The 17010-nt window shown below is 38.1% G+C and overlaps 1 protein-coding gene across 1 annotated transcript in view; it reads right to left on the bottom strand.

Moving 5' to 3' along the window:
* The window catches only part of itpr3 (inositol 1,4,5-trisphosphate receptor, type 3), a 45667-nt gene that overhangs the window by 18134 nt on the left and 10523 nt on the right, over positions 1 to 17010 (bottom strand). The window contains 24 exon segments of the mRNA XM_036579252.1: positions 457 to 577; positions 813 to 938; positions 1235 to 1360; positions 1978 to 2229; positions 3426 to 3626; positions 4155 to 4277; positions 4732 to 4851; positions 5388 to 5465; positions 5640 to 5789; positions 6135 to 6300; positions 6410 to 6464; positions 6743 to 6863; positions 6996 to 7192; positions 8304 to 8448; positions 9530 to 9674; positions 10763 to 11014; positions 11248 to 11430; positions 11568 to 11687; positions 11870 to 12042; positions 14429 to 14587; positions 14797 to 14938; positions 16160 to 16320; positions 16542 to 16641; positions 16814 to 16962. Of these exon segments, the coding sequence (XP_036435145.1) occupies positions 457 to 577; positions 813 to 938; positions 1235 to 1360; positions 1978 to 2229; positions 3426 to 3626; positions 4155 to 4277; positions 4732 to 4851; positions 5388 to 5465; positions 5640 to 5789; positions 6135 to 6300; positions 6410 to 6464; positions 6743 to 6863; positions 6996 to 7192; positions 8304 to 8448; positions 9530 to 9674; positions 10763 to 11014; positions 11248 to 11430; positions 11568 to 11687; positions 11870 to 12042; positions 14429 to 14587; positions 14797 to 14938; positions 16160 to 16320; positions 16542 to 16641; positions 16814 to 16962 (3565 nt within the window).

The following is a 17010-nucleotide window of genomic DNA, read 5'->3' as shown; positions in this document are numbered from 1 at the left end:
AAGGTATGTAGTTATGAGAGTGAGGACTTAAGAGTGTTTAGGTGGTTTTGTCAGTCGCATGCAAAAATTTAAACAAGCCTGGTCAAGTAACATATTTTGTTGTCAAGCCAAAACAAATTAACACATCATCTACAGGGAACACACTCTAAATATGTCTTTTTTTTGCACAGGCCACGTTTTATTTTTTCACAATATGTTAAATTCAGCAAATAAACAGTAACTGTGCATTAAAGTGTGCATAAGTGTGTTCTCTGTAAAAGATGTGTTCTCACTTTCACTTTGAAAATCAACAAAAGATGTAATTTTTTTCCAGGGGTGCCCAGACTTTTGCACTGTATAAATAAGTATAAATTCTTACTTTTTAATCCATGATATGTATAAAGTGACCCAAATGTGATCCCAAGATGTAGCTGTGGATAAGTCTTTATAATGACGTAACAAAAAGCTCTGCTTTACCAGTCATGGCTAGAGTCCGTATGCAGCTCTCTACCAGTCCCTTCTGCTGCTGCTGAAGCCAGGTACAGTCCAGCAGACGCATGCTTGACTGCAGCAACCGAGTCACTATAGTGTGATGAGACTAAAAATAAACAGAAAAGCAAAGTCAACTCAAAATTTTTAGTATACTGTAGAAAATCTACCACTTCCATCAATTTTAGACTATTAGTTTATGTCTACTCTTTCTACATGTTTACTCCATGTTCTCTAAGTGAAGGCACTGCCCTTCATCCCTGGCACATGAAATTAAACAGTTAATTATTTTTGTTGTAATTATTGCTTAACCAAAATATAGCATGTGTAGTAAGATGGCCTACCTGAAGTGAAGTACTGTTTTCAGAGAAAGGCGAACTGAAGAAAGCATTTATAGTGTCTAAAACCACATTGAGGACATACTTTTCCAACACAGGGTCTTGCACACGTTTCTCACGGTTGTTGCACACCTACAGATATAGCAGTTTCATATTTACTCAACATAACCATATAGCATAGAATAGCACGGCAGTCTCTAAAGGCTCATACTATAGAAATGAAATACAATGCTAGACTGTAAGTCTCAAAACGCTGGCCAGCTTCCCCGCTTCATCATGAAGGTGAAGATTATGGCTGCTTCTCTTATTCAGTTAACTGTAGCGGATGCAATCTCAAGTCTAAAATATATGGTCCAATAACAATTTATGTGTGCATTCATCCAATATAACGACTCATTTGGGAGAGTACTGACTGCAGACTGTCTTACCCTGGCCATGTCTACAATGAAGTTCTCAAACAGGTTCCATATGTGGTTGCTGGTATAGATCTCCTTCATCTCCACCTCTGTGTCCACATAGCAGTGGTTCACAAAGTTCACATAGGCAGTTTTCACCTGAGACACAAGACATTACTGTAGATGATTACAACTGGACAACAGTTCGAAGTTGCCACAATCACATTAATGCAATCAAAAACTGACTAAAACATTTCCAGACAATTGCTATACTGGACCTTGAATAATAGCTGATGTACAGTACTGTGCAAAGGTTTTAGGCACCTGAGAAAACTATTTTTAAAAACTATTTATCTGGGCAGTAAGTGTTTAGAAAAACACTAATATTACAATAAATACAAATAACATTAATACAATAAGTAGTGATTTTATGTATATGGATGCTTTTGATTAATGTCTCAATTCAACAAATTAGTTTAACACATGAAAGATTGGGACTTTGAGGAAAATTGTGGAACCAAACTTTGTTCTTCAAACTAGCTCAAATACCTTTTTGTAAACAAGAAATTCTTGTTACTGTTTACTGTATTTATGTTTATTAATAAATTGTTTTTAACAAGCACACACTTTTGCCAAGAAAAATGGTTTTGCCTAGCTAGTAAATTTTATTAGTAAATTACCATGTAATGTAGCTTGACAAAATGAAACAACTTAATGAACAGTTAAGAACAGTTATATTTTTGAGACAACAATATCACATTGAAACATCCAGCCACCTCTGTGATGCAGTCCTCATGGGTCACAACTCTAACCACATCCTCTAGGGGCAGCAGTGAGGTGCATTTGATCTCAGTGTAGACGTTTTTGCCCTCAGCGCACGCAGCCAGAAGCTCCACCAGAGAAATGTGGTAGCGGAGTGGACTGTTCTCCTGCACGCCTTCTCTAGATTCGGCCATCAGCTCCAGCATTGTGGCGAAGGACGCTTTATCATTGTAGAAGACCAACACATCATCGCCTGCATTTGTTAACTGTGATATTGAGCAGATGATGAAGTTAAAGGTTAACAATCATTGCCTTTGTATATTTCTCAACTTTAAAGGAGCAAGTTTTACAAAAATAAAAACGATTAGGGGTTGTGAATATGATGACCTGAAATTGCTATCACAGAAAATAATACTACAATGTGCTTTGTGCATTGTGTGTACTGTATTTCACACTTTTATTGTATTTTACACACTTCTATAACCTAAGAATAGCTCAGCCAGTTTGCGCTGAAGTACTGCTGCCACAATGCTGAATTTGAACTCGTGATTTCTTGATGATTAGACAGTTGGCCATTCACAAGCCACAAAGTTGCTTAAATGTTTGTGTACAAGAAAGAATGAATAAGTGAATTACCTCAGAGCAGTGTGATCTGTGGTTATACAGTTCCTCATGCTTACCAGTGCAAATACATAAATGATCTAGCATAAAACGTTACATTTTTAAAAATACTTTTTACTGTGTTATTAAACAGTTTAATATCTTTTCATTGTTTTGTGCTGTGACTGTGTAACTGCTCAATTATCAGAAGACGAGACATCATTAGTTAGAGTTTTAGACGTCATAGTCAGAAACCTAAAAGGAGGAAGCCCCCACCTCAAAGCCTGGGTGCCGTGCATGACAGGGGGAGCAAAATTTCACCAAAAATTTAAGCAATTTCAGCTTATAATGAGGCAACCACACTGACTGTTTTTTAAGTAAGCTCAACTTGAAGTGTATTTTGTTGACCACAGTGAGATTCAGTACAAACAATGTATGTTAAGTTGACCCGACTTTTCAGATGGTGTAGATGTTATAAGGTTCTGTCTTACTGATGAGAGATAACAAGGCCAAATTTCACATTGGTCCTTTTTAAGTGAATGTAGTAATGCACAGTTTGTGAAATACTCAATAATAAAAAGAAAAATACTAATTGTTTTGACAGTACAATGTGACACTGCTCTATCAACTTAACAGGCCTAAGAAAAATGAAAAACCATGCTATTGCCATGCTAACAATTAACTATTAATCAGCCCACAGTGTAAAATAAATCTGAATCATGTATTGTAAAAACATGTCTTCAAGCATTGTGGTATCATAATTTTCTCATATTATGCGCCGCTAAAAACAATGGTGAAAAAATGCATGATTTGTTTTAACTGTATATAGCCATCATACTGTACTTTAGTCACTATCCCATACCTCAGTCATGATCATATCCTGGCATTTCTTCACATACTTCCCCTCAGCCTTAATGATGGTGTACAGGAAGTTAAGGTACTGCACATGCCGGCCATGAGTAGCCAGGCAGTGGATAAAGTGCTGGAGCACCGTCTCACTGATCTCAGTACACAGCAGGTAGTTGTTACTGAAAATCTGCTGCACTGTTTCTGCCTCTAGGACCTGAGAAGAAATGAAAGAGAGACATGAGGGTCAGCATAAGCACCACAGGATTACCAGTCATCTATAATAGACACATGCAGTGGATGTCAGTTTAAACCTTATGAGTCTACTGTTATTATTGGTGTTTTGCTAAACCATTTAAAAATCACTACATGTTAGTACAATAGTAATGCAATACATTACCATTGCACTTCTGAATACTGGCACACTTCTGAATCTTTTTCAATGTCAAAAACATGATAAAAATGTAAAAGGAAGATTGTTCTTTCCACAAAACAAAAACGTATGCACAACAATTACATTTCGTAATCATAATAAAATAATAAAAGTGGAGCTGACTGGATGGTTTAAAATAAGCTCTTTCAATGGTAGTTCTCTGCTTTCTTACAAGTGAGATACAAACAATAAATCCTTTTCTTATCACTGGCAATAATTTTAAATATAGCTTATAGGCCAGTACCACATGCATGTAGTAGATATAGTGTACAATGCAATGCAACATTTCAAAAATCGTATGATGTCCCTTACTCCAGGGGTAAGGAAGAGGTTGAGATGTTTGTGGAGGAGAGCCTGGTTTTCTGGGTTCTTATTGCAGAACTTCTGTAGAAAAAGGTGGGTGAACTTAATGATCTCCTGCATTTTCTTGTCATTCTGTCAAAAGAGAGAAGCAAAGTTACAAGTTAAGACAGCTATCTGTAGCATTGTACAAAACTCTTCATCATTCAGTGATAGCCTTGAGGCAGAGTTGCTGTCTTGTCCCCAAGTGCTCCTCCCCCAGATTACCTATGGTTAAGCCAACCACGGGAGGAGCAACACTACAAAGACAGGCTCGTTCCAATTTAAATAAACCTTTGGGTTGTAGTTGATTAGACTGCACTTACGTTAAAATAAATTTCTGCTGTTCACCTGTGGTATTTCTGAGCTCTTGCTGGCTTTCTCAGGCAGCCCAGGCTGACATAAATGCATCATATTATTAGTCCTATATATGCCAGTTCACCAAACCCTTTTTGTTTAGAGCTCAAACAATACAGGAAAACTAGAGTTTGGACCAAAAAACTAGGAAACTGTAATCTACACATTTTTTTTTTCACAAAGCTGTACATACCCGATCATAGGAAACTTGCAGCAGGTCCAGCATGACTTTATGGGCACCCATGTTCTTCAAAAGCCTCTGCTGCTTCTTAAACACCCCAGAGCTGCACATCCTATTCAAACGCTCCAAAATCTGACGATGGAAGTACAGATGTTTTGTTTTTTTAAAAGGCAATATTTAAAGGGCTGATTCTTTTCACTAAAAATTATATTTATTGCTTTGTAATAGCAAATGACATTGATCTAGTTGAAATTTACATACTTCTTTTCAAACTGTTGAAATAACATAATTATGTGGCTGGTTCAGCTCAGGCAGTGCCCCATCTGGTCTAACTCTGCTATTGGCACACATTACATCAATCAGTACTGGAGTACGAATTCATGTCACAATGTGCAAATCAGCCAAACAATAATACCCCACTTCCTGATGACGAGGCCCGCCTCCCTCTGCGCTAAACAAATATAAGTTTGACATATGGGAAACAGACTGTAAGCTTTGTTGAGTTAACCTAGTTGTTGTCACTCTCATACCTAATGCTAGTTAAGGTTAGTTTTGTTAGAAACTGCAAATGACACAAAAAATTTTGAAAAAAATTAGGCAATTTAATGTTTTTTTGTGTTTTACTTGCCCATTCATACCAGAAATGACCACTGTTCTGGATGGCATACCTCTTTGACTTTTTGGTAGTTTTCATTGCTCTTCTCACGCTTTTCCTTCTGGGAGACTGGAAGTTCATTAGCAGCAGCCTAGGAAGAAAACACATATTTTAAACACTTTGAGTTTTCCTTCCTTGTCCAGAAGATATACTGACAGAATGAACTCTTTCTAATAAATGGAAATCAGATAAAAACCATATAAACCATATAAATGTGTTCTGTTAAATTTACACAAAGAGCAAAGCAATGATTTCACAAACCCACCTCTCCCTTATCTTTCTTTCCTTCTCCTCCTGAGCTGCTTTTCTTATCTACCCAGAGCTCAGACTTCTCCACCATCATGCGCAGGTGATCCAGGTCACTCTTTATGAGCTTATAGTTGTCCACATCCTGCTCAGAAATTAGGAGCTGGACCTATATGTGCATTGCGAAAAAGAAAAAATCCTGAAAGGAGAGTTCTTTTAACTAATAATGAATCTGTCATATGATCTCCAGCCAAACCGCATCTTTGTGTTTTGTCACTGTTGTATGAAAAACTTCCAAAATGGAAAATGGAAAATTACATCATTAAAAAGTCATTAAAAAGTCTGCTCTTCAGTTTCTATCATTCCACTTGTCATGAAATGTTCACACAATGTAGCTGGCATTTTCAAATCATATAAAGAAACAAAAAAACAAGTCTTTCTAAAGACAGCAACCGTTTATAAGTTCACAGAACAGTCTGATTGTGTGGTTTAACCTGTTGAATATGCGTCTAACCTGTTTGAAGGTGTGTAGGACCTCCTGTCTTTGGCTAAAATGTTTGAAGAGAAGCTGCAGTGCCCCTGAGACCAGCGGAGGATACTCATGCATGATGAGATGGATAAGCACACGCAGAAACATTCGCCCTCCCTCATCATCCACTTCTAAAATACTGTTCCCCTTCCTAAAGAACAGCACAAAGATTGAGGATGGTCATTCAAGACAAATAATGTACCTGGCATGATGACCACCAATCAGTAATGAACATGGAGGAAAGGAATGTTGTTACTTACCCAACTCCAAACATAGCCTCTGCCTGCTCTCCTATGTGCTGCAAGTTGATGGATGCTGTTGAAAAAAAGAATTTCATTTAAATTACAACAATTCTGAAAAACCTCAATTACTGTATAACTACAACAACACACTACTACAATACTTTACTTACTAAGTAGTAGAAATTAATAAATGAGATTTGGTTGATGTGGAATTATTTCAACTAGCAAACATTTAGTGTTCGCCCTCCAACCAATCACCCAAGTGTATACTGTGTGTTTCTCACTTCTGTATGGTACTAGTATTTTGCAACTCCACAAATAATTATTGGTTACCTTTTGGTTATCATTTACCTGCAGTTTCCATTGCTGACACAGCATCTGCATCTGCCATTGGATACACCTCCACAAACTCTTTCTTGAAGACAGACAGCAAGAATGAAAGCCGATAGTCCAGCCGCACATTCAGGATGAACTGCAAAAGAAAAGGTCAAGCAGTGAAAATAGTACACAGCTACAGCGCTAGACACTTTTCTCTTCAGTTCCACTGGATTTATTGTTCTGGATCAAACAGACACTGACTTTGCACAAACGTGGAACTACACACCTGTAAAATCTCTAGGATCTTCAGTTTGGTGTCCATGACTGTAATATCGTGGTTGTCAATACTGTCCTTAGTGCGAGTCTGCCCATCCAAACCAATGATGGGGCGACAAGGACCAGAGATTATGGACTGCTTTCTGCTCAGAACCATGGTGGACATCATCTGGCCCACCCCATGAATGGAGCGCCTTATGTTCTTGCCTGAAATGAAAAAAGTGATGAAATTTGTGATAAGTAATCTAATATACTCTGTCATTAGTTGTTTAAAGTGCTGCAACTAATGCACATACATGTACATAATATATCCAATGCACACACCTACAACATTTCATGTGTTTTATAAGTAGGGCCAAGTATCTGTATTTTGTCTTTATATCAATACTAACTTCATTGTTTATATTTGCACTAAAATGTAACATGCAATCTGTGCCCTATGGCTTTGCTCAATTCTGACAAGGACCGTTTACTGTGCCACAGAGAGGAGTCAATGAGTGCGGTTACATGCACTTAATAATCTGACAACTGCAGAAAATCAGATGTTGTCAGTAATCCGATTAACATGTTTACATGCACTTGAGTAATCAGATAATGTGAAACATGAGTCAGGCAATAATCGGATTTCTGCTTTGCAATCAGCCAATAAACTCACAGAAGAAGACGTGACGTAAACGTAGCGTAAAGCTCAAACCTCATGCCACGTTTTTTTTTAAAACATTGCGCCACTTCACCTGAAAATATGAACATACATCATCCAGAAGATGAAGAATATTTAAATCCTTAATTTCATCAAGTAGTTGGTTTCAGTGACGCTCCAAAAGTGTGCTGCTGCCATTCCATGGCAACACTGTTTGCTTATTTCCGGTACCACGGTCTGTTTTCACACATACACAGACTAAGAAACTCGAAAGAAATCTGAGTAAGAGTGTACCTGCACTAAAGAAATCTGATTCCCGGGCTAAAATCCAGCTCTCTTTATTGGATTTCTTAATCAGATTTCTAGACCTTACTACCATCTAAGAAATCGGAGTATGCTGTTTACATAAACATTTGAATAATCAGATAACTGCAGAAATCTGATTATGATCGGATTATTGAGTGCATGTAAACTCACTCAATGACAGCTGAAACTGTCTTTACTCTTCTGCTGAGTGGCATAATAACCCAGTTACATACTTTGGTTTACACTCTCTTCAAAGCATGTTGTAACAAAAGTATAACGTAAATTATACGAAAAATGTTAGATCAAAAGCTATCCTTTCCAGTCTTTTCTAACTACTATGTTAAACTGCTTAAGTGATTTATCAGTACTCACTGCTGCCATCATCATGGATCATAGGAGCAACCAAGGCAGGATTGGGAATGCAGTCAATGATACCAAGAAGAGTGCGTGTGAGTCGCAACAGCTCAAAGAAGCTGTAGAAGCCAAAGTATATTAGATGCCTGGCCAGACTCACCACCTGAAAGAAGATACAATTTCTCATTTATCCCCTCGAAGCACACGTGTCAGGATCCATTCTTCGCAGGCCAAAACAGTGCACACTTCAGCACACTGCCTCATTAAACACACCTGATTCAGCTCATCAGCTAATTAGCAAAGCCTTCATGAACTGAACTCAAAGCATTAGATGTGGGTAAACACTAATCTCCGCAGCACTTTGGCCCTGGAAGGTCCACAGTTTGACATGCCTGCCATAAAGGGTGAATTCTACCAATTTTTCCGGATTTCTGCACAATTCAGTAAGATCAAAGTAATCTGGTGTAGTTTGATGTGAAATATGACATTCCACAGAAACTACAGTCAGAACTGGTCACAGGAGTTTTGATAGGAACCAGACATCCGAAGCATTTAACGTCCCTTTAGGCTATTTTACAAAGCTAGTACATGAAATGGTCACAGATACAGTGACTGATGTCTGAGACATTGATTTTTGATAGCTCTGACATGAACTTTGATCTAAAATGTATTTTTTTAAATAATAGTCATGGTGGAAAGCTACACACTATGAGGCAAAATAGTCCACAAAGAAAACTTCATTTTTCAAATGACCTCTATTTTACTATGATCAACATTATATATAGAAGCTTGTACAGAAATAGTTCATTGGTCTTTTAGGACAGTAAGCAGAATGGCTATATTTGTGTTGTAGTCCCTGTGACTCCTGGCTCCTATCATCACCACTGTAAAGAAATCTGCATTGGTAAGTTTCTCTACAACACATCATGTCACATCAAATCACTCTGAAGGACTCTGTTTACATCCTAATGAAAGAATATCCAAAAAATTGCATAAAAATCTGAGAATTTCCCATTAAATGGCCCAGCAGATGGGTCCAGTCTTAAATATTTACTCCAATACCTTAAGAATAACTCAGCAGGGTTGCTTTGTTTTACATAGTATGTACTTACTATAATAATGAGGATTACAACGTAATAAGCCTGGGAACTTAAGGGGTTAAAGTAATTGTGTGCAAAGCCTTTTTGATGCACAGCCTATAGTACTAAAAAACTTTTGTTAGGTTAGCTTAATCGCGATTGTACCTCGTATGTCAGTTTATTTTTCTCCTCGTCAGCAAATGGTAGATCATCATGAAGAACAAGGTTGAGATAATCCTCCATGAAAGCCATGGTGTTGGCAAACTTGTTCTTCTTGTTGTCCCTCGAGTAGTCCATATGAGAATCATAACTGTAAGAAAAAGTCTTAAATGTAGGTCACATGTCTACATTATGTACAATCACACGCCTACATTACCAAACTCTACAAAACTCGTAGGCCCAATCCCATTTCACCCTTTGCCCCTACCACTTGGCCCTTAGCCCTCTGTTTTGTGCGTTCACGTCTAGGGTTAGGGTGTCCCAATTTTTGTTGAGATAGTGGAGTAGGGCGAAGTGTTAGGGCTACATGACCCTCCAAACGGAGATTTTTCGGAGACTCACTCCAAATGGAGTGTTATGAGAATAAAAAAAAACCGGTAAGATGGCTGCGCGAGCGACCAAAGAAACCCATAAATGTGAGCATTTTCTCCGTTAAAAATGACGATAACCACTGTATTATCTTAGTTTTAATGTCATGTCAATGTATTATGGTCGTTTTCTTCATAACAAGCATAAAAATCGCTAATAGCATGCTGATGTCTCGGTAGCTAGCTAAGCTAACTACCTAACTTTCCCAGCAGTTCTGACGCCTGAAGCGCCAGAATGTAACTGCTGCACCATTTAAGGTGGAACGGGAAAATTCGAACAAGAAGCTAATACAGCTGACTTCACCTTCATATCACCGAGGAATTAGCGGCAGGCGATAATAAATAATATTTGAAAGCATATGATGCCCTAAATGTAACTAAAGCCCAGCGGCGAGGTTGCTGAACCTTTTCCTTCTCTGCTATCACTGAAGACGGGCCAGGTTGCCTACAGAGCACCGCTAGTAGCCTGTTAATGAAGCAAGTGTTTTCTTTTTTTTAATTTGAGGGTTGTCCCATTTCGTAGGGCAAGATTTTAACCACTACCCCTTGTAACTCAGTTCCAAGGGGTTAGGGTGACACTTGAAAACAAGGGGTAGGGGTAAAAAGAAGAAATGGGATTGGTCCTTAATTCATTACAGAACCTCCCCTGACAAAATTCAGATTTAGACATATTTTAATCTTATAAGAGTATGCACATTACAGCACATGGAATGCACACTACTTTGCAACACCCATACTGATGTGAAAACTCATGGTTAGTCACAAAAATGTAAAAAACTACTGCTAGGTAACAATGAGAAGGTGATCTTACTCTTTGATGGTGATGGAGGTGGGGATCTCAGTCCAGAGCCGAGCAAATTTGACGGGTGTTACGAGTTCCTGAGGGTCGCGGTCCACGTGAGCATGTAGCATGAGTCTACAGAAAGAGGCCCGCAGGTCGTATGGAAGAACCTCATCCATCATGCACAGGGAAATCAGCTCCACATCCAGCTGCTTAGAGATTTCATCTATGGCCAGATACTGGCGATCCAAGCACATACGTGCATAAAGTTTTAGCTGGTACCTGGGACAGAAAGAGCTGTATTAGTTGGTCCAAAGTAGGGATCCATATATAAGTATAAATATATAAATATAACATGCAAAAGGATGTAAAGGCCAATTTCCTAAAGACTCCATAGTCTACTTTGATTTACCACCATATACAGTTATGATCTGTCAGGTGTTTTGTTTACAGTAAATGATTATGAAACTTTATTTGACCAGCAGTTTTTCTTTCTTTACTTCTGAAAGAAGTACCTGTAGTATGTTAATACATTCTCATCATGAGCATTTCCTTGTCTGGCTTCTTGGGCAAGTGCCCGTATACTTTTCTCCTGAGTTTCATTAGCTTTATCCATCCATATCAACCAAACCTCATCCTCCTCTCCATACTCCTCAATATACTCGGCATGTTGATGATTCTCCTTAGGGGTTCGTCGCCTGCACACATATACACACAAAACTACGTTAAATAGATTATTTATATCAATACATAGCTAATAATATTTTATGAAAGTGCTATATTAAAGTAATTATAGCTACAACCCTATAGGTTAACTGTTTAGAAAAGCACTCACTCTGTTTTGATTAGAATATCCTGGTTTTTGGGGTCCAGCATACACTTACAGATCAGCTCCTGTGTCACTGGTATGGCTACGTTATTCGATACACACAGATCTGACAAGTAGTCCAAAAACCTTGAGCACAAAGTAATGAGTCAACAAAACATTCACTGGACAAGAACATAGTGTTCACTGGCAAAGCTATTGATTTAAATATTATCTATTTCCCTCCTCAGTAAAGCATTGTTATTATACATCAAACTGGAAACTACTCAAAAAGCCCTATGAGTGGATTAGATCTATATGTAGGTACTGACCTGGGCTCCCTGTTTCTGCGCACCAGGTTGACAAACGTCTCCACCTCAGTCTTGGTGATGTGCTTCTCCAGCAGTTTGCGGTTGTTGTGCAGCAGAGCTGTGATTGTGTCCTCAGCCAGAATGTCATAGCCAATCTGAGACTGCATCACACCAAATTGCTTGGCTATGTACTCCTGGTGGAGAAAGGGAAGAAGACAGAAAGAGGTTTTAACTTTAAGCTCCTGACATAAATCCCTTACTTTCTGGGAATTTTATTAATAAGATTTGGATTATTATTAATCCTAAAGCATACTATGAATTATTTGTTAACTACTGTGAAAGTTATATGCAAGGTAGACTATGTAGCTATGAGGCTGAGAAATAAAACCTATAGGGACGCAATCCTGGACACAGATTAAGCCTAGTCTAGGACTAAATTGTAATATCAATGATGATTAACCACTAAAAACGTCTTTAGAATTAAAAATAATCTGGGTCCACGAAATTGGCTTTAGGATTTAACTGTTTAAACTATGCAACTCAATCTTTATGAAGCTAATTTTCCCCCACTTATAGTGTGTCTCAGGAAAGGGATCTTGAGTGTTGGAATTTACTTCCTTTATCTTTAGGGGGTAGAGTTAATACCATTAAAATGAATGTATTGCCTAGATTTTTATACTTGTTTCAATGTCTCCCCATTTTTCTGACAAAATCATTTTTTATTTATTTAAACAAATTGATATCTGGTTTTCTCTGGAGTAATAAAAACCCTCCAAATACGCAAAGATGCTCTACAACGACATCGTCAGCATGGTGGACTATCCTTGCCAAATTTTCAATATTATTATTGGGCCTCTAATATTAGGGCTTTACTCTACTGGATTAATATTCCTAATGATCAGATTATTCCCAGGTGGTTATCAATGGAAAGTGCATCCTGTAGCCATACCTCACTGCACGCGCTACTCTGCTCAATGATGCCTTTGCCTTTGTCCGTGTCTACTTATTCCTTAAATCCGATTGTGAAACATTCCTTTAAGATTTGGTCACAGTTTAGGAGGGCTTTTTCACCTAACGAATTTTCTATTTACAGCCCAATAACGAAAAATAATGTTTATCCCCTCTGTTGCCGATAGTGCCTTCAAATGTTGGGTTGAGAAAGGAATCAGAATAGTTAAAGACTTGTTTGTTGAGGATACTTTTATATCTTTTCAACAACTTAGAACACATTTTAAAATTCCTCAATCATACAGCTTCGTAGTTTTATATCATCAAGCTATTCGCAATTTCCATCAGTACCACCTCACTCCTTTTTAGATACTATATTGAAAACCAGCCCACAGTCTAAGAAATGCATTGGTGTGGTGTACTCTCTGCTTAATTCATATAATTTGAAGCCTCTAACTTTATTGAAACAACAGTGGGAGGAGGAACTTGACACACAGATATCAACGGAGATGTGGCAAGATATTTTGGATGGAATACACTCCTCTTCAATTTGTTTAAGGCACACCATCATTCAGTTTAAAATAGTCCATCGTCTACATTGGTCCAAGGATAGGCTGGCTAAATTTACTCCGAATGCTGATTCTATGTGTGACAGGTGTAAAAAAGAACCAGCCACGCTTTCTCATATGTTTTGGTCCTGTCCAAAATTAATTATATTCTGGCAGTCAATATTTGCTTTTCTCTCAAGTGTCTTTAAGAGATCACTGACGCCATCTCCTATTACAGCAATATTCGGAGTGACTTTACAGGAGTCTCACATAGATAACTACCAAAAGGGCAACTGCTTTTGCCACTCTCTTAGCCAGGCGGCTTATTCTACTGAAATGGAAGGATGAGTTCTCACCCATCTTTAAATACTGGATTAGGGATTTAATGCACTACGTGAGTCTAGAAAAAATTCCTTACTCTGTGACTGGTTGTGATCATATGTTCCGTAAGACCTGGCAACCTGTCTTGACATATGTAGAAAACATGGACTCGATCAATATTTCACATTTTTTAAATTTCCCCTTGAGAAAATGTATTCATTTATTTGTTTTTGTTAATTTCCTTTTTAATCAGTGTCACATTTTTCACTGTATTATCTAATTCCATGTTGTTATATGTGGGTATTTTTTATATTTTTATTTTTTATTGCCTAAAAAACAATAAAAAGACCTTGGTTCAAAAAAAAAAAAACATGCAACATGCTTCCTGCAACTCCAGCCTATCTTTCCCTTCTGAACCTTTCAGCTTCCGTTATTATGCTTATATTATATTGTACATGTATTATCTACTTATAATAGGGGTTAAAAAGGGTTATTTTGAGCAATGCCATAGAAGAACCACTTTTGGTTCCCTACAGCACCTCAATAGACTGTTCCTTAAATGAGATGTGTATGTGTGAAGAACCTCTTTGAAGTTTTAGGAGCCTCTCCATAATGTAAAAGTTCTATGTCAATAAATGATTCTTCCTAGAACAGTTCATCCAGGCCTGGACCTTACAGAGGCATTCAAAGAAAAAAAATCACAATAATGGCTCTAAAATACTGCCAATAAACCACGTGTAGCGCTGCTGTGCTCATGTTATACCTGGTTCTTGCGGTAGTCCTCCTGAGAGTGGCGGAGGATTCTATAGCACAGTCGGAGCATGTACTGATAGGGAGCATTCTTCTGATCAGACAGTTCCTCCAGCCTCAGCAAAGGGCCTTCTCCTTTGTCTTTAAAAGGAGCCTTTATGATTCCAAATACCTGAAAGAGTGAAATCAAAGTTAAATTGTTTATCGTAACTGATGATGAATAGAAGAATTCAACTGTATTAAGAGACCATGTTGAACTTGGACCTGCAGTATTTAAAAAAGAATGCTCCAGGGCAAGGCTGGATATGGACCCTTGGGTAATTAATCAAACCTTTAGTGAGACGATGACCTGCTTGATGTACAGATTTCAAAAGTAAAAACCTGTTTGAGAATGTTCTGCTCCCGCATGAGTTTCTGTCTCTCACGATTGGGTTTAGTATTCACAACATCCAGCACGGGCTGCCCACTGTTCACCTGGTCCACCACAAAGAACACCAGGTCCTCCAGCAGCTTAATGGCGAACCTACACGAAAGGAGACAACAGGCTTAACTATAGTACTACAGCTAATTATCCTGGTTTCTGCATGTAATGGCCCTCTGCATAACCATAAATAGTGGTTTAGAACCATAGATACAGTTACACTAAATATATCCTTCCAATGACACCAAAACAGTGAGGATTATGCCGTGCTCTCCTTCTACGCAGCCTAAACATTTTGTACTTGTTTTCTGTAATAGACAGCGGCAAAACTTAGAAAATAAACCATCATTAAAGATCTCCATTGTCAAGACTTCTAATTACTGTTTTCAGTTTTCAGCATTTTTAAGGGCCCACATCATAACAGCCTATAGCAGTTTAGCCCCTCCAATTCATGTTAAAGTTATAAGGATTGTTTCAGCTTGGACTGCCTTTTAAATGATGCACAACACACTGTAGTCAATCAGAACAAAATTTGTTTACACATATCTTACATGTCTTTGAAAAATGGTCATGTAAAAATAAATGATAGCTGTTTTTGGAATGTAAAACCACATAAACGTTATAATTCAGAGGTCGGCAACCCAAATGTTAAGAAGAGCCATTTTGTCCTTTCAGCAAAAATCAAACCACCTTGGGAGCCAAATTTTATGTCTATTTTACCATCTTAGCTGTAAATATGTCTCAGTAACATAATATAAACGAAAACGCAGACTTACTTTGCTCTGCTCTAAGCTTTAGCTCAGCTATAGCCACTTTTCTCAGGCAGGAAATTTTTCCTCAAAAGTGCAATAATTTCTTGTAAAATGTCTCTCAACGTTCAACTTTTTACAAGACTGACTGTCAGTTTCTCAACTGGAATTTTTCCGTTCCACCTTAAATGGAATATAAATGGAATAGAATGTAACTGCTGCACCATTTAAAGTGGAACGGTAAAGATCGAACAAGAAGCTGGCGAACGAGAAGATGACTTCAGCTTCGCAAACTTTTAGTGTTTGACAGTTTCTCGTGGCAGATTAAAGTATCAGGAAACCAGCTGAGTGCCTATAAATGCAGATAATTCCATTCGTCTCCAAATCATCAATGTTTGTCTTAAATCTTCTCTTTGCCTTTTTGTAAGATACTAGCTCCAGAGCCACATGTTCCCGACCCACTTTTATAAATGGACCTCAGAGGAAAAACTAAATTAAAAATGTAGTATACGAGTTCCTTAAGAGATTTTTAGATTTCTATTTTCACAGTGTGATTTTTGTGTGATGACTTTACCTCCTGTCATTTTGACTGATGAAACCAGAATTGAACTTTTCCACCATGTTGCTTAACATGAGGCTGGCATCATTAGCGAAGTCCAAATCTCGAATCTCCATGACAGGCACAGAGACGATGGCAAAAGCCTCTTTATCCTCTTTTGTGGGACAAGTACCCAGCTGGGAGAAGGGGAGAAAACAACACCTGCCAAGGTTACAATGGAAACATGTAGCTGTACATGCATTACCTACATCTAGTTAACAGTAAAGTTAATTAGACAAACATTTAATTCCTGAACCCCATTCAATAGGAGTTAGCTTTAAATTAAACTAACTATTAACTATTACACTTCTTTGGAGCAGGAAGACTGGCTGATATAAAACAATGCAAAGGTTTTCACCATTAAGCGAATGGGCCTCTCTTCATCGATGTCAATGGGCACATTGGTGCTCTGGATCCATGTGTTCGTGCACAGGTGACGTAATCGCACATAAGAGTTTCTGTAAATAGGACAACAAAGACAAGACAGGAGAATATGGGCAGAGCTATAAGTTACTGCCTAAAAACCAATGAGACTGGGTCGATAGAGCCTAAACTCTCAGACAGACTTTATCATGTAATCATTAATATAAGGTCTCGTCAGCATTTGTCCAAAAAGCAACAGCACAGCACCTTGGTACGAATGAGTCTGTCTTCTGCAGTGTAGTGGGATCCAGTTCAAAAAGTGAGGCGATGTCATTCCCATGAAGCACCGCAACCAGCTTATATTTAATCCTCTCACCCATACTCCTCTTATTACTCCTCTTACTTTCTGTGTCTGTCTGAAGAGCACATAAAGATATAAATGAAGCCATGAGTAGCATGACTGG

Source organism: Colossoma macropomum, unplaced genomic scaffold, assembly GCF_904425465.1.
Source record: "Colossoma macropomum unplaced genomic scaffold, Colossoma_macropomum, whole genome shotgun sequence".
In the NCBI taxonomy this organism is placed as follows: domain Eukaryota; kingdom Metazoa; phylum Chordata; class Actinopteri; order Characiformes; family Serrasalmidae; genus Colossoma; species Colossoma macropomum.
Note: the sequence above shows the minus strand (reverse complement) of the source record. Positions and strands in the feature narration are given on the sequence as shown.